The 18,333-nt window shown below is 41.9% G+C and overlaps 1 protein-coding gene across 2 annotated transcripts in view; it reads left to right on the top strand.

Annotated features, from left to right (window-relative positions):
* The window catches only part of RAB34 (RAB34, member RAS oncogene family), a 30,024-nt gene extending 19,524 nt beyond the window's left edge, over positions 1–10,500 (top strand). For both annotated transcript variants that reach the window (XM_033922318.1, XM_033922317.1), the window contains exons 5-11: positions 1,687–1,788; positions 1,975–2,039; positions 3,343–3,394; positions 4,130–4,211; positions 4,753–4,843; positions 8,979–9,086; positions 9,430–10,500. In XM_033922318.1, the coding sequence (XP_033778209.1) occupies positions 1,687–1,788; positions 1,975–2,039; positions 3,343–3,394; positions 4,130–4,211; positions 4,753–4,843; positions 8,979–9,086; positions 9,430–9,497 (568 nt within the window). In that variant the 3' untranslated portion in view covers positions 9,498–10,500. The remainder of the gene's footprint in view (positions 1–1,686; positions 1,789–1,974; positions 2,040–3,342; positions 3,395–4,129; positions 4,212–4,752; positions 4,844–8,978; positions 9,087–9,429) is intronic.
* Positions 10,501–18,333: the final 7,833 nt, after the last annotated feature.

Raw genomic sequence — 18,333 nt, 5'->3', positions numbered from 1 at the left:
GCTTGAAAAAAGGGGGCCAAAATGATGGGCCCAGAAGTTGTGAGAGATGTGAAAATGGCTACCATATTTTTATACATATAATAGTAACATAACATAGTAGATGACGGCAGATAAAGACCCGAATGGTCCATCTAGTCTGCCCAACCTGATTCAATCTAAAAATTTGTTGGGGTTTTTTTTTTTCTCTTCTTCTTCTTAGCTATGCACCCATACATATAATGTGCAGATGCATATATTGCCCACAAGTTGCATGCCTAGGTGAAAATAAACTGGTATAACGTGTACACATATAGAACATGTGCTATACCAGTTAATTTTTCTAGGATGCTCTAATTGCAAAATGAACACCTTTGTTTTTAGGGGCTTTTCTTTTTAGGTTCTTGCAGTCATTATTAGTAACGAAACCTGAAAAAGGTCTTACAAACAAATGTGCTAATTTTGCATCGTAGTAAAAATACACTATATTGTACACTCACACATATAGCGCGCATGGGGTGCACACAGAATATAAAAATGTGTATAAAGCTCACTTTATATGCATGAAAATACTGTGGTTTGGCTGTGCCATAATCCTACAGTAGCATATTTCTTGTCTCATTTTAATCCTATATCAATAAAACAATACAGAAATCATTTGAAGTTATGAGAAACTTAAGACAAGTTTGAAAATTCTTCGATAGAACACAATTCCGGCTCTTAATACAATCCCTAATCCTAGGTCTTTTAGACTATTGCAACATTCTCTACCTCCCCTGCCCAGCAACAATGATAAAACAACTACAAACAATCCAAAACACAGCACTGAGACTTATCTATTCATTGAGGAAACATGACCACATTAAAGAGGCATACCTCAACTCACACTGGCTTCCAATTCCGGCAAGAATACTATTCAAATTCTACTGTCTACTATTTAAAACCATAAATGGCGACAACCCAACCTACCTGAACAACAGCCTCATCCAAACTACGTCAACTAGACATAGGAAAACCCACACTCCATTCACGCATCCTCCAATCGAAGTCAAACGGAAAAAAGTATATGATGGCCTCCTAGCCACACAAGCAGCAAAACTCGACAACCAAATCTCCAATCTACTAATTATGACCCCCAGCCTACAAAACATTCAGAAAAGAAATAAAGACTCTACTTTTCAAGAAATTCCTGCAAACGACTTAATACCGCTAGCTCCTTCCCACATCCCAATACCACTTCCCAATACCTTCCCAATTCCCCAAAGCAACCTCATTTACTCTTTATCTCCTCTAGAAATTACCAGATATCTTCTTCTTATAATATGTTTTTTGTAATTCTTTTGTAATCCGCCTTGAACCGCAAGGCAATGGTGGAATAGAAATCTCTAATGTAATGTATATACTCATGTGCATCTCTCTCACCATAATGGCATGCCTACCAGTGTTGCAGGATACCTCAGGTTGCTGCAAAGGTCCTTCAGTACCCCCAAGTGACCACCAGTGCACATTGTACAATCTTTGTTTCTGTCTCTGAAATTGATGAAAAATTCAGTAGCTGATCAGTGGAAGTGTGTTTGTAGAAGTGGGAAGTCAGATAAATTTATTATGCTTGAAAATACATCTGCTCTTTTGTGGTATTTTACAAAATACCTTAATATTCAGCTCTCTGTAGTCTGTTCACTTGTCATATCTCTGTCCTTCTTTTCAAAGGTTTTGCAAAAACACTTTTGACATGAATTACAAGGCTACTATTGGGGTGGACTTTGAGATGGAACGTTTTGAGGTGCTGGGCGTTCCCTTTAGTTTGCAACTGTGAGTACCAAAAGGGTGAGAGAGAAAGGGCAAAACAGGGAGTAGAGCTGGCTGAAAGAAGGAGAAAAGCAGGAGAGGGAAGAGAAGCTGGAGGTGGAAGAAGAAAAGCAGGGGAACATGAGAGGTATAGAGCTCCATATCCAACTCTCTCTGATTTCACTGATACATGATTCTTCTGGCTATCAGGTGGGACACTGCTGGTCAAGAGAGGTTTAAATGCATCGCTTCCACATACTACAGAGGAGCACAAGGTAAGGCATCCTGGGACTGCACTGACTCATCACTGGTAGAGTTTTTATTATCCTGGATTGGAATGATTTTTCTATGGTAAACTGCTTTCCACCTTCACAATAATCTCAGTAATCAAGATTCATGGAGAAGTAAGTGATGATTCTGGGTTAATTTTTTGATTGGGCAGTTTCCTTCTGTTCCCCACATGCACTGATTCTCTCAACTCATTCCACCCAGTTATCATATAGAGCAGTGGTCTTCACTAATTTTTATGTTGGGACCACTTTGGATCCAATGAGTTGAAGGAGAGCCTCCAAATATCTTTCCATGCAAGGTCACAACATTGCTGACTAGTGTGTGTCAGTGATATCCTCCCCACCAGCCCATATTCAAATCCGACACGCTCCATCCCCCCCCCCCCCCCGCTGCTGCCGCCACCCGCCACCATCCATCCATTCCCCGCTGCAACTCCAGGCAGTGATGGGCCAGGCACGTGCTGCGATTGCACTTGGCCAGCCCACAAGTCTTCCTCATGACGTCAATTCTGATGTCGGACAGAAGGTTCCAGGCCAGTCAAACAGTGATTGGCTGATCTGGAACCTTTTCTCTAATGTCAGAATTGATATCAGGGAAAGGCTTGTGGGCCGGCCTCGTACAGTCGCTGCACGTGCCTGGCTCATCTGTGCCTGGAGTTGCGGCGGCAGGGTATAGATGGAGCATATCGGGAGGCAGCGACAGGGATGGGGGTGGATGGAGCATGTCGGATGGTAGGGAGGAATCGGTGGTGGTGGCTTCAGGGGGGGCAGGCAAGGAGAGATTCCGGGTGGCTGCCAGTCCGCATACCCCTAACAGGTGGGGTACGCATACTGTAGGTTGAGAAACAGCTAGAACTCTGTAAGCATGTGCTCTAAATCTGGCCATTATATGTTGTTAATGCATTATGACTATAATTTGGTCTCCCTGTGGTTGTGAGTACTGCCCATGGCTGATCCAAGGATAGTGGTGTAGGGAATCAAATATGTAGTATTACTATGCACTGGCACTGGCCTAGCCCTATTCAATGGAATCTGCAGATTTTGGAAAGTTGTATTAAGGTGAAACAGCATGGAGACTGTGAAGGATTGCACTTTCAGAGGAAATATATCAACTGTTCTTCCATTTCACAGTCTACGATGAAGAGTACATCTTGCAGTCTGTCGTGGCAAATGATGAAAGGCCCAGACATTCTCATTTTCTATCTTGTCAAAACCCTGCCTCCTAGATCAGTGTTTACTATTGAAGCCTTGTCTGCTTCTTTCCTTTTACCTTGTCTTTCTTTTCCAGCTATAATCATTACTTTTGATGTGAACAATGTAGTATCCCTGGAACACACTAGGTAAGAATCTCACATAGGGCAGAGCCCTTCCTTGATTATACATGTGTATGATACAGAATGGTTACTGAAGGAAGGATAATTAAAGGAGCAACGGTACAGGATCCAAAGGGATCTACAAGGGGAGGAGAAACTCTAGGAACAGCATTATGCATTCAGAAGGGTCAGCCTAAAAAATAGAGTTACAGGATCTGGAGTGGGTTTCAAAGGATGGGGGAAGCTTTAGGAACAGCTCAAAGGTCCAAAGGAGTCTGTGAGAGATAGGGAACTCTCAAAGCAGTTCTGGAGGGGTTTTCAAGGGGAAGAGGAACTGTGGGGACAGTTTGTTAAATCCAAAGGGGCCTGTGAGAGAAGAGGGACCCCCAAAAAATAGATTTACATGATTTGTAGGGGATTTCAAGGGATGGGAGAGCTTTAGGAAAAGCGTTGTAGATCTAAAGAAGGGGGGAACCCTCAAATACAGAGTTACAGGATGTGGAGGGGTTTTGAGGGAGAACTCTAGGAAGTGTGTTATAGGATATGGCGCAGTGCATGAAAGGAGGAGGATTTCTAGCAACGGTGTTACAAGATCTGGAAGGGTGTTTATGAAGAGGGAAAACTTTAGGAAGAGAGCTAGAGGATCTTGAGGGGAGTACCTCTAGGATCGCTGGCAGGCTTAGTAGTCATTAACTGATGTATATTCTGACAAGTGGAGGAGTTTGATCAAAGCACTGAGTAATTAGCTTTCTGTTTTCTTAGGCAATGGCTGCAGGATGCTTTGAAGGAAAATGATCCCTCATCTGTTCAGCTCTTTCTGGTTGGAGCACAGAAAGATCTCAGTGTGAGTTTTCCATTCTAATGTACCATTAGGGCCTGCTTGTGTATGCTTGCTAGATCTGGAACTGCAATGTGAGCCTCCTGTGGTATACTCAGGGTAGTCTGGCTTCTCTCAAATTAAAGAAGGGGTGGGGTTACCAGACGTCTGGGAAAACCCGGACATGTCCTCTTTTTAGAGGACTGTCTGAGCTCCCGAATAGACTTTCCAAAACCCGGCGAGCTCCAGCTGCATTTGGAGGGCCTCTGAGCATGTGCGGATGACATCACACACACATCCACGCATGCTCCAGGCCCTCCAGACGAGGCTGGAGCTCGTCATGGAAGAGAGGAGGCTATGGGTGGGTGGGGCTGGAGGCAGAATGGGGTGGAGCTGTAGGCGGAACAGGTGGGGCTAGGGCGGAACAGGGTGGAGCTGGAGGCAAAATGGAGCGGAGTCACGTGTCCAGGGTTTTGCGGAAGAAAATATGGTAACCCTAAGAAGGGGGACCCAGTCCTTCATGTATTAAAATTTCTGAAAGCTTTCAATCTTTGCTTCCTCTCCCCAGTCTCCTTCACAATATGCCCTAATTGAGAAGGATGCCCTTAAAGTAGCCAGAGAGATGGGGGCAGAATACTGGGCCATCTCCTCCCTAACAGGTAAGCTATTGTTTATCTCATCCTGGTACCGAGCTCAGGAGCTATCTTAGACCTATTGCAGGATTTAGGTTGGGGTCACAAAGCAGGTTTAATAGAAGAGGGCAGATGTGGGAAGGGGTAGTGCCACAATTCTTTTGGTGAATTCATTCAATTTTTCTATACTGTTCTCCCAGGAGAGCTCAGAATGGTTTACATGAAGTTATTCAGGTCCTCAAGCATTTTTTCCTGTCTTTCCTGGTGGGCTCACAATCTATCTAATGTACCTGGGGCAATGGGGGGATTAAGTGACTTGCCCAGGGTCACAAGGGGCAGCGTGGGTTTGAACCCACAACCCCAGGGCGCTGAGGCTGTAGCTTTAATCACTGCGCCACACTCTCCCTAGAATAAGGCTTATTACATGCTACATCCAAGCGAGATACAATATAATAAAATACCTTAATCACAGCAGGCACAAACAACCAAAATGTATTTCAATTAGCAATATCACAAAGACAACTGAAATCCCAAATGCATCCATAAATGGCAAGACAGCGACCTCTCCTTGTTATTAAGCAACACCCAATCCACATGCCAACTGTCCAACTCCCTTCAGAAGTTTCCTGAATCTCTAGAAATCGGGGGCCAACCTGACCTCTAGGGAGCTGAATCAGAAACTATTGCGCATGGCACCTTAATATGGAGTTCCAGATTATGCTACCCTTAAACTGCTTTACCAAAGCCAGTTTTAGCTTTGTCGTGGAATCTTAACAACTTTACTGAAATACAGATACACCGCCTGATATTCAAAGCAATTTAAACAGTGCAGAGAAGCTCATGGCCGTTTAAATCACATATCCTTGGCTAACCATGAATATTTAGTGGCGTTTAACTAGTTGAATATTCATGGTTAGTGCCTGATCCAAAACTTGCTAACTTGGGGGCATTCCAGGGGTGGAGTTGGCACTTCTGTGGTTAAGGGCCGATATTCAGCCCTTAACCATATAAGATAATCACTTAAATTGGGCTGCAACAATCCTGTCTTTAACCAGTTCAGCTTATCCCATAAGTATTTCAGTGCCATCTCAAGCAGGGCTTTAAAAATTAAACAACCCAGCTTACATTTGGCTCTCACTATAATGAACAACCGATGCAACTGCTCCAAATAAGAGGAAATATGATGTCCTTGGCACACAACCAACTAAACAGGGCTAATGCAAGACTATATTGGGCACCCTACAAGAAACTTCAGCCTTAGGTTCCCCACCTTTGACATGGAGACAGAATTTGTCCCTGTCCCCGCGAGAAACCAACACATGTCATTCTTTAGTGTCTATCTCAACCTCAGTCCTTCTACACCAGCATTCTTCAAGGCAAGACTTGAGGGTCAGTGGCTGTGTTCATTCATACTCTGATTCTTAAGTGAGCCAAGTATAGGATAATGAAGCCATTGTGACATCATTGATGAGGTTGGCTTTTAGGCATTGGTAGAATGAGGAATTATGACATCACAATCTCAGCTCTGGAATGTTGCTACGCTTTGGGTTTCTGCCAGGTACTTGGGACCTGGGTTGGCCACTGTTGGAAACAAGATACAGGGCTTGATGGACCTTCAGTCTGGCCCAGTATGGTGATGCTTATGGTCTTATGTTCTAACCATCCTGTGTCATTCTTTAGTGTCTGTCTCAACCTCAGCCCTTCTATACCAGCATTCTTCAATGCAAGGCTTGAGGGTCAGTGGTTGAGCCCATTCAAGTTTCAAGTTTATTTATAATTTGGTATACTGACCATCACAGGTATCTGGCTGGTTTACAATATTAAAAATTAATAAAAACATAAAAAAATAGAAATAAAGTAAGGCAGGTTGAAGCCAAGACAAGGACAAAGTTCAGACAAGTTGGATACAAGAGGAGTTGGGGCGGGGGGAGGGAGATTATAATTAAATTAAAAAAATAAAAATAAGAGGAAGGGAAGAGGGGGAGGAGAATACAGGAGGAAAGGGGGGACAGGGACAGATTCTTTCCCCATGTCATTCTCTAGGGCCTTATATTTTCATAATTAAGTTCATGATATCCCAGTACCCAGTGGCATAGTGAGGCTGAGTGGCGCCCCTCCTCCGCCCTCTTCTCTGCCTCCTGCTCTTTCCCAACTTCCCCCTCCCCCCGCCGCATGCACACACCCCTTCCCTTCCCCTGTACCTATTTAATTTTCCTGACACAAGCAGCATCACAAACTTGCTGCCCGTGTTGGTGTCGGCTCTCTATCTGCCATCAATTCCTAGGTGTGGGACCTGGAAGTGACGTCAGAGAGAGAGAGCCGATGCGGGCAGAAAGTTTGTGATGCTGTTTGCGCCGGGAAAATCAAAGAGGTACTAGGGAAGGGGTGTGTGCATGCAGGGGGGGGATGGGAAGGAGCGAGGAGCAGAGAGGAGGACAGGTGCTGGCCCTCCCACCAAGACGGCGCCCAGGGCGGACCACCCTCCTCTTACTATGCCACTGCCAGTACCACATCAGTTCTATAAAATGTATACGTGGACATCATGGAGTAGATATTGGAAAGGCTTTGAGCGGGATGGCTTTGGATATTTAATCGCTCTTAAGTGCACAGTGCTGCTGGATATCTGCTTTTACCTCTACGTTACTTTGCGGTTAGTGCTGGCACCATCTGTGGGTGGAGTTGGGGAGTACTGGCAGTTAAGCAGGCTCTGGCAATATGCAGAGCTCCCATAGCTTACTGCAGGGGTAGTGAACTCCAGTCCTTGAGAGCCGTATTCCAGTTGGGTTTTCAGGATTTCCCCAATGAATATGCATGAGATCTATTTGCATGCACTGCTTTCAATGCATATTCATTGGGGAAATCCTGAAAACCCGACTGGAATATGGCTCTCGAAGACCGGAGTTCCCTACCTCTGGCTTACTGGGTAGATAGGACCATGCAAAAGGCAGTCCTATCTTTGCAGAGGTTAGCACTGAATTTTGGCCGGTACCTCCATAATTTCCGGGTCCATGGCTGACCCAGATATTGAATTTCAGTGCCTTTAACTTGGCCCCAGCAATTCAGCCCAAAGCAGTCAGCAGCTTTAAATATCAGGGAACATGTTTTTAAATATTAAACTTTGCTTTGTATGTAATGAGGGCAATTTCTAAATGTTATTTACCCAGGAAAGGGTGGGATTTTTCCAGTTGTAGATCAGTTGCATAACATAAAAAGAAACAGATTATACTTAATCTGAGAGAAAAGAGTGAATGCATACTAAGCAAATGGATCCCACAGATCCCTTCATGAGTATGCAGGATCCCACTCCGTATCCCAAAACAGTAGATAGTATAGTGTGCTCACCAAAAGTTTTTTTTAGGAGGACCACAGACCTAATTGATCCTAAAGTCTCCACATTGTTTTCTGCCGCTTCTGCCCTTTGCCACCCCTCGGAACCTGCTGTCCTAGACAATCATCTAATTTTGCCTTGTGGCAACTAATAGTTGACCAACTACATCTTGGACCAATTGCAAACACCTTATCACCTTCTTGGACTACCCATCCTACTTAGGCATTACAATGGTTCATTCACAAAGATACCAAGTAATAGATGACTGCAGTCAACTTACTCTTGTAAAGAAAGGTTTCAGTTTCTAGTCAGTCTAAGCTGATAAAATACTTTCCAGAAGAATTCTGGCAACATATAACTGAAGACTCAAGGATGGACCTTAAATGACTACCCTCCCCAAGAGCTGCCCTTACAGACCAATGTAGTAACAGTGGAGCCTGGGCCAGAAGTGGCTGCCTGGTTGATGGCAGTGTTTCATTACAGAAAGGTGAACAAGGACTGTGACCCTCCAAAAACAGGGAGCGGGCAGGGTAGAAGAGTATTCTCCAAAAACAGGCAGTGAGGGGTTAAAAACGTGGTCAGCTGATGCAGGGAGTGGGGAGAATGGAGACCGAGATCAGCCTACCAGTGTTGGGAAGGAGGAAGGGCAGCATTTTAGAGAACAGCAAGATCTTCATGTCATATCATTGGATCACTGAATAGAACGGTTGGTAATGAGATATTTCTGCCATGGACTCCTCTTAGTGGCTGTCATTCAAAGGAGACACATACAATGTATTTGTTAATTCTATATTCTCCTAGTTCTGAGGGCTTTTCTTGTTTCATGTGTCTCAGGAGAGAATGTGAAGGAGTTCTTTTTCCGTGTGGCATCTCTGACCTTTGAGAGCAGTGTGTTGGCTGAGCTGGAAAAGAGGAGAGCTAGGAACATCGGCGATGTTGTCCGTGAGTCTTTCACTGATCACTAATGCCCAGTCTTTCTAAGTGTCTGGAAATCTGTGCTTGCTGAAGCATAGCTGGGGCACATGGGTGAGACATGGAGACCAAGACAGAGTTTAATGATCCTGAAATGCACTAATGAGTCCCCTCAGGGTTCTTGCTTGGTCCTGTGTCTGGCACTTCCCTTGTTCCTTGCACTGTTAGTCTAAAAGTGACACCTACTGGTTGAGTGAAGGAGCTGCAGCTTCCACAATCATGTGAATTGCTGTTGCCTTCTTCACTGGAAAGAGGCTTCATGGAATTTTATGATTATGAGTTGAGTTTTCTATCTATTTTTTTTTTTTTTTAGGAATTAACAATAACGACAACAACTTGTACCTGACAACGAAGAAAAGAAAATCAAAGTGCTGTCAATAAGTAATGTAAATCAGGAACATGCCAAACTGCTCCGGCCTCCACATTTGCACTAAGCCATATGTGACCAAAGAACTGTTTGTTTGTTTTTTTTACTTTTTGGGACATAAATGAGATAAAACATAAATAGCAGGAAATACGGCCAAGCCAGGAGCTGGCTCAGCAAAGGAAAAGCAACTTCAAAGTCAAGTTGGCACCATATAGGATCCTGGGCCTCGCTGTTATCCTTCATAATCTGCTGCCATATCCCAGGCTCTGTCATTATTATTCATAATCTAGTGCATAACTCGCTCTCTTCATATCCCTGACCAGCAGCATAACCCAGGCTCTTCCATTATCCCTTACAGGGCTCTGCTTTTACCCCTCACAGCTCATGTCATATCTGAGGCTCTGCCTTTATCCTGCATGTACTTCTTTTCCCATATCTCATACTTTGTCATTATCCTTCACACCCGGTGATATATCCCTGGCTCTGTTTTTACATTTTATGACCTGTGCTATATCCTAGCTCTTTCACTGTCCCTTGCATTCAGTGCCATATCCCAAACTCTGCCATTATCCCTTACAGCCTGTGCCATATCCCAGGTTCTGTCCTCATCCTGTACACCTTACTCTTCCTTTCCCTTACTGGGACAGATGTGTCTATGCTCTGTATATCCTCCAGGATTACCTAAGTGGCCTTTTTAATATGTGTTTTTGAATGCTTGGATTTGAAAGATTGTGAGCTTGTACTGCACTATATTCCATTTCTTTCTGCTTTAGGAATGGAAAGGACAAATTTTTCACATTTCTATGAGAAGGAACCTATTTTCAGGGAAAACAGTTAACCAAACAGCTGCTTATTCTAGGTCTGAGAAAGAAGGAGATGCTGACTGTTAACCCCTTTTTTTTAAGCAATATTATAGGTCCTCTCCTGCCTTTGCAGTGTATTCCGTGTATATGTGTGATGGATGATAATAGAATGCTGGGTATATTACAATTAATAAAATCCATTTTGTAGACTCTATGTTTTAATGTCTTTCACTAAAGGAAAACAAAAGAATGCCTCGTGAGCAGGTTTTGTCCCTCTATCTGTTTGTGGTCTTTTATCAGTTGAGAAACCAACAGATTTTGATGTAGGCCCTGAAAAGAGTTCAAAATGATCAAGTCAATATTCAGCTCATGGTGGTCAGTGGCTGTGAGCTTCTTATACCAGGCTGTTCTGTGGCAGGCTGTACCCAAATGCTAGCATTGAATATCCTGGCATAAATGGTCACTGGCAGGGCCAGCTCTAATTATGGAACCAGGTGAGGCCCTGGCCCAGGGCACCAGTGATAAAGGGTGCCAAAATCCTAGTCCGGTCAAACTTCTAGAGGGATAGATGCTAGACTGGGATTTTGGCACTCTTTATTGTCGATGCCCAAGCCAGTGCTTCACCTGGTCCAGCAGGAAGGGGAGACTGGAGAGAGAGGGGGTGATACCTTTTCCCAGCCTCTGGTGCATATGGGTCATGTGCTATGTTCCCTCTAAGTGGAGCTTGTGAGCAATCACTTCTACATTTCACATGGTTGTTACATGGTTTGACCTGACCCACTTTCAAACATAAGTAAACTATAAAAAAAATAATTAAACTAAACTAAATCAATTATCATATGTGTGATAGTTTTTTTTATGCTCTGTACAGAAATAAATTGCTAATACTTGGATCAAAAATTGTTAGTTTTTAGAACTTGTCACTCACACAAAAATTAATTTGCATGCACCCAGCCACTAATTAGAGGGAGCATTGGTCAAAGTTTGCTGTCCGAGATCTACCTCTGAAGTTTGAGAACCTTTCCCCAGTCTCTGGAGAAGAGAGAGATGCCAGGGTGTGGGAAGGAGAGTTGAAAGATGCCAGACCATAGGACGGGGGAAGGAGGAATACAGTGATGTCAGACCATGGGAGGAGACCATAGGAGAAATACAAAGATGTCAGACCACGGGAGGGGGAAAGAGATGGTACACAGAGATGGATGAGAAGGGGAAAGGGGAGAGAGAAGGAAGAGATGGTGCACAGGGATGGAAGGGAAGGGGAGAGAGGGAGGAGATGGTGCACATGGATAGATGGGAAGGGAAGACATAGAAAAGTAGATAGATTTTGGGGAAAAAAAAGCAGAAAAATGGAAGAAAGTTGAATGTTAAAAGTTAATGACAAAGATGGATATAGGGCAGAAAGTGAAGGAGAGAAAAATAGCAAATGGATAAAAGAAGGCCATGGAAACACAGTTATGAACACAGATAGAAGGAAGTTCAACCAGAGACTGAGAAAAGATGATTAGAAAAATAAAATCACCAGACAACAAAGGTAGGGAATATGACTTTATTTTCAATTTACAGCCTCTTTTACCAAGCCACGCTAGCAGCTGCGCTGTGCTAACGGCCCTGAAGCCCATAGAGATTTAGATTGTAAACAATTTTTATTGACTGAAAACAGGCAGAACCAGAGAAAAACAGTTGTATAAAAAGGCATCAAACAGAGGTGGGATATCCGCTAAAACAAATCAGGACATTACAAAATCATGTGTCATTTATACCCACCCATGAACTCCAGAAATCTCTTCCCAATCACCCTCCCACCCACCCCTGTTCACCCTACAAACATGGAGAGGGATGCGAAGGTGTTCCCTGGGTGCACGGGGAGCAGATACCCCCGTTGCACGAAAAGCCCCCCAAAAAGGACGTGCCAGTCCCAGAAAAAGAACAAAAGGTTGCACATAATTCCCCCAGGGTCTGGGCTCTGATGACCCCAGGGCATTCAGTAGGGTTAGACACCCTCTCCCCTCCCAAAATAAAACACCAAAAAACCCAACGCAAATCCCCCTTCCCCCACCCGCAACCCATAGAGATTTAAAGGGCTTTGGGGCTGTTGCGGCTTTGTAAAAGAGGCCGTTAGTGATTGAAATGTGTCTGTTCTGAGAAATTTTTTCTGCTGTTTATATTTTGCACTGAAAAAGAAATTCCCAAGTGGAAAAAACTTCATACAATAATATCAAACAATAATTCCCACTTAAGCTAGAATGTGTATGAAAGTTCTATTTTACTAACAGGAGTGAGCCTCAGTAATGGAGCCTACGCGTAGTCAAATTCAATGACTGGGGTATTCAGCGTAGTTGTTTGTTGCTCCTTATTCTCCAATCATTGGCTTCACTCCTTTACTCCTATTATTTTACTTTATTTATCAAAAGACTAAAACTAATATAAATTAGTGATTATTATTTAAGGTCGTTTTTTTAGTATATAAAAATGCTGTAATTAGTTCATTTCCATTCCTTTCATTACACTCTTGTAAACTTCATGAAACTGCATTCATTCATTTAACTCCAAAGGTTAATTCTTATTATATATTGATAGTTAAGCAACATTTCTTATTTCGAAATTCTTATTAGTAGTTGAGCAACATTTCTTATTTTAGAAAGCCTACTTATCTTGAGTCAGCGCTTGTATTACAGAAAAGCCAACGTGGCCAACGTTTCGTGGGCAAAGATTCCAACCCACTGCATCAAGGCCGAATATTATGGAAACCAAGCCGCTGAAAAAATAGAAAAAAATTTTTTGTTTTGATTTTAATAAACAGCAATATACTTTATACAGTTTATACACAATAAATTCACTTACTTACTGCTCACTATGTATTTGAAAGCGGTCTCATAGTCTAAACAAAATGGCGACAGCCTCATTTTAAAAGACTTGGCAGTGTACTGACGTCAGTCAGAATATCGGATTTCATTGGGGCAGAAGATCGTAAACTATACTGCATTATCTAAGGCAACAAACCAAAACCTGGAACTGGAATCCAGCCAGTGTTTGGTAAAAATGTTACCATTCAAGTAGTTTGTTAAAGGTAGCTTCTAATAAAAATGTTGTCATTCAATTTGTTTGTTCAGGCCATCAGGATACAATGTATTTAATCGGCTAATCCATCGCTGTTCATGCTGGGCTAGCATACGCCTGAAATTGCCTCCTCTATTATCAAGTTTAACTACCTCTATAATGACAGCTCTTAGTGTCATGAACTCATGTTTTTTCGTAATGCAATGTCTTGCTAGTGGCGCCCCCATATTCAGATTCTTAATGTTACTCTTGTGTTCTGTCAGTCTGACAGTCAGTGGCCTTGACGTCTGCCCTATATATAGTAGATTACAGGGACATCTTAAAGCATACACCACTCCCCGGGTTTTACAATTCGACGTATGATTCAAGGTATATTCCCTATTATCTTTAGGGTTCCTGAATGTTTTAGTGCATTCCATCAGAGCACACATCTGACATTTGCCACATATTTGGTGTCCCAACATCGCAGTGTCTGAATTAATGGAGGCATCTTTAAGATGAGAGGGGCATAGTATTTCCTTCAGATTTCTACTATGGCGATATGCTATCCTGAGGGAATAGTCCTTAAATGTTCCTGCTATACTTAGTATCTCCCAATGTTTTCTCAAAGATTGAGCAATTTTGTAGCTCTGATTCGAGTACGTTAGTACACAAGTCATAACCTTCTCATCTATATTACCTTTGTTCTTATTTCTGGGGGTTAATAAAAGCTCCCTATGATTATAAAGGGCTCTTTTATATGCTCTCGTGATGGTTTTTTCCGGGTAACCCCGTTGCAAAAATTTTTGTTTCAGGTTAATTGCTTGTCTTTTAAAATCAACCTCAGAGGTACAGATTCTTCTAATTCTCAAAAATTGTGGAAAAAAGAAGACTCTTTCTAAGGGAACTAGTATGAGCACTTGAAAAATGTAATACCGAATTGCTATCTGTCGGTTTCGTATAGACCTGTGTCTGAAATTTCCCATCCACAATTTTAATCAAAACATCCAGGAATGAAATTTCAGCTGAGCTGGAAGTATGAGTAAATCTAACTTTAGGGTGACAAGTGTCCATATATTTCAAAAACTCACTGAGTTCATCAGAGTCTCCGTTCCAGATCAAAAAGATGTCATCAATATAGCGAGTCCATAGTGTTACTTTGTTAAAAAAATGTGAGGGATATATCCATTTTTGTTCAAAGTCATTCATGAACAGGTTTGCCACAGCCGGAGCCATGGTAATACCCATTGCTATCCCTGATTTTTGATGGAATAAACAATCTTCAAACATGAAAAAACTGTGTTGAAGTACCATTTTAGCTAATTGACAAAGAAACGTTGTCGGCACTTTAGGATTTATTCTTGAATCCAGGGTTTCTTTAATAATCTCAAGCGCCTCCTCTTGTGGAATGATAGTATAAAGAGAGCACACATCTATCGTGACCAGTATAGATTGTCGATCTAATTGAATGGGCTCAATTCTCCTCAAGAATTCAGTAGTATCCTGTATATAGGAAACAGTCTTTTTTACAAAAGTTTGAAGAAACTTATCAATATAGATAGATGCAGCTTCCAAAAGCGATCCTCTATTGGAGACGATAGGTCTCCCTGGTGGAGTAGTTAGAGACTTATGGATTTTAGGAAGCAGATAGAAAATCGGGATTTTTGGGTATCCCACATTCAAAAACCGAAACTCTCTTTTAGTTAAATAGCCATGATCTAAAGCAGTTTTAGTCAGTTTGTTGATTTTTAACTGCAAATCTTTCGTTGGATCAACGGTTAAAACTATATAATCATCACTGTGTAGTTGTTTAAAAGCTTCCATCATATAGTCCACTCTATTCATTAACACAATCTTCCCGCCTTTATCGGCTCTCTTGATGATTAACTCTTTATCGGAAGTGAGAGTCAAAATAGCATTCCTTTCTTTTTTATTCATATTGGAAATCCGTCTATATTGTTTATCTTTGTTAATTTTTTCAATATCACATCTCATGAGTCTATGGAAAGTTTCCAAAACAGGATCTGTCGGACCCGGAGGTACCCAACATGATTTTGGTGTCACTAGAGAATCAGTCTCTTCTTGTATATATGTATCCTGTTGGGAAAAAAAGGATTTAATTTTCAATGTGTGATAGAATTTTTCGATATCGATGTTATCTTGAAATATATCAACCGAAGCCATCGGAACAAAGGATAAACCTTTAGATAATACAGAAAATTCATCAGTTGTTAAGAGATGATTAGATAAATTTACAATAGGAGAACCCTCTACTAAAGTAGGGTCAGGTTGTATTGCCTGGTGTTCATATAATGGCATCGTTATGGGAATTGTTGACCTCGTTGTGAACGGGTCTGTGGTCTTTGATATTGGTATGTACCTGAATTTTGATATTGGCCCTGGTTCTGATATTGGCCTTGATTTGGATAATTTCTTCGACCATTGCCTCTTCGTCGCCGACCTCTGCGTTGGAACTGCGGTCTTGGGCCTAAAAAATCCTCATCAGAACTTGAGCCAAAATTAGAAGAATCAGAGGTTTGATCAAATGCCACTTTTTTACCTTTCCCAGAGTCTCCCAAATTTGCCCCTTCTTGAGTTTTTAACCAGGGGTATACTCTTTGTTGTATGTAGTCACTCTCATCTCTCTTGAATTTTTTATATTTATCCTTTTGTATTTCAGCCCTAAAGATATCTACTTAAATAATAATCACTAATTTATATTAGTTTTAGTCTTTTGATAAATAAAGTAAAATAATAGGAGTGAAGGAGTGAAGCCAATGATTGGAGAATAAGGAGCAACAAACAACTACGCTGAATACCCCAGTCATTGAATTTGACTACGCGTAGGCTCCATTACTGAGGCTCACTCCTGTTAGTAAAATAGAACTTTCATACACATTCTAGCTTAAGTGGGAATTATTGTTTGATATTATTATATTTTGCACTGTTCAGGAAGAAATTCTATTTCTCTGGTGTTCTACTGCATGTAGAGTCTGTCAACTGAGTGTTTCATTTGTGTATGTTAGTACTTTTAATTTGTGGTCTTGTATTTGCATAGGGCTTATCTGTGTTCTGCCTTAGAGAATGAAGCACTAGGCACTTTAGTAAAAATTCTAGAATGGAGGGTATTCACCAACAAAATCCTACAACAGTGAAAAATTATTCCACTGCCTTACCACACCTCATTCAAAGTGATTACTTGATTCTATTTTAAAATAGAATCAAGTAATCACTTTGAATGAGGCGTGGTAAGGCAGTGGAATAATTTTTCACTGCCTTAGAGAATGACATGGGGACAAAATTTTTCCCATCCCCAAGGGGACTAATTTTACCGTCTCTGCCCCTTTCCTACAAGCTCCATCCTCATCTGCACAAGCCTCAAACATTTTAATATCATAAGTGTTCGAGGCTTGTGAGGTTAAGGCAGAGTTTACAGGAATGGGGCAGAGCCAGGGACAGCAACAAAACTCATGGGGACAGGATGGGGAAATTGAGTTCCTGCGGGGATGGGGCCCAATTTGTCCCCGTGTCATTCTCTATTCTGCATGACCAAGGCCAAGTATTCTGGTAGGAATGAACGCTGAGAAGCATACAGTGTAGTTTAATTTTGTAGTTAACCATTATGTGTTGTTAATAAGATTATATTGTGTGTATATATGAAAAATGAATGGAAAAGATGGCATTACAATTAGTTCTATTGTTATGGGAGTGGGGTCAGGGACAGGGCTTTTGAGCACCCCTAATCATTTTGAAAAGCTGGCTCCTAAGGCCATCCAATACTGACTTTAGCAATTCAGTCATATACCTTAAGTACCTTTTGAAAGAGCTGAAAGGTCTTCCACTTTGTGTTGAACAATTTTAACAAGAGTTTTCCTCTAATAGGTAAATGCATAGGATTCCAAGCCGCAGGTGCCATAAAGAAAAAAGCACTCATATTGTGCAATTTTTAGATAGTCTGGTTTTTGAAAGCTGCTCTTCCCGTGACTTGGATCCTGGTACTGTTCAGTTAGGCCAGTGGTCTCAAACTCAAACCCTTTGCAGGGCCACATTTTGGATTTGTAGGTATTTGGAGGGCCTCAGAAAAAATAGTTACTGTCTTATTAAAGAAATGACAATTTTGCATGAGGTAAAACTCTTTAAAGTTTATAAATCTTTCCTTTTGGCTAAGTCTTAATAATAATATTGTAATTTATAGTTAAAGAGACATATGATCAAAAAACTGTTATTTTACTTTTGTGATTATGATACATATACCAAGGGCCTCAAAATAGTACCTGGCGGGCCGCATGTGGCCCCCGAGCCACCTGTTTGAGACCACTGAGTTAGGCTGACCTGAAGCAGCACTGCAGAGCAGAATGGTTAATGCGCACTTACTGCTGCTTACCATAGGCCTCCTGCCCTTCCCTGCAACCTCTGTGCCACAGTCTCTCTGACCTGTAACTGTCACTTTCTTTGTACAGTCACTGATTTGTTGACATTAGCAGAGAGAAAGAAAATCCAACCTAGTCTGCAGTAAACAACAGCAACCAGAAAACAACGAACAGACTGCAGACAATGTACAAGATGCAGGCGTTGTTTATTAGTAAATGCAGTAACATATACAACCTTATAGCCAACCAAGGGACCCGACACGGTCCGTGTTTCGGATAACACGCTTTCCTCAGGGGTCCATGGTGGTTAAGGTATAAAGCAAACTGCATAAAAGATAACAAACACGCCAATCACGATCAAATGGGGTCAAGCAAGTCTTGCACAATGGCCCCCTGAGGAAGGCGTGTTGTCCGAAACATGGACCGTGTCGGGTCCCTTGGTTGGCTATAAGGTTGTATATGTTACTGCATTTACTAATAAACAACGCCTGCATCTTGTACATTATCTGCAGTCTGTTCATTGTTTTCTGGTTGACATTAACAGAAACATCTTCTCGGAGGAACATTTGAGTCTGATATGGCAAGATTCATGTTGTCTTTTATACATGGAAAGGATTTATACAGTACTCATTTCATATAAG

Source organism: Geotrypetes seraphini, chromosome 15 (assembly GCF_902459505.1).
Source record: "Geotrypetes seraphini chromosome 15, aGeoSer1.1, whole genome shotgun sequence".
NCBI lineage: Eukaryota > Metazoa > Chordata > Amphibia > Gymnophiona > Dermophiidae > Geotrypetes > Geotrypetes seraphini.
This window is presented reverse-complemented; position numbering and strand designations above follow the sequence as displayed.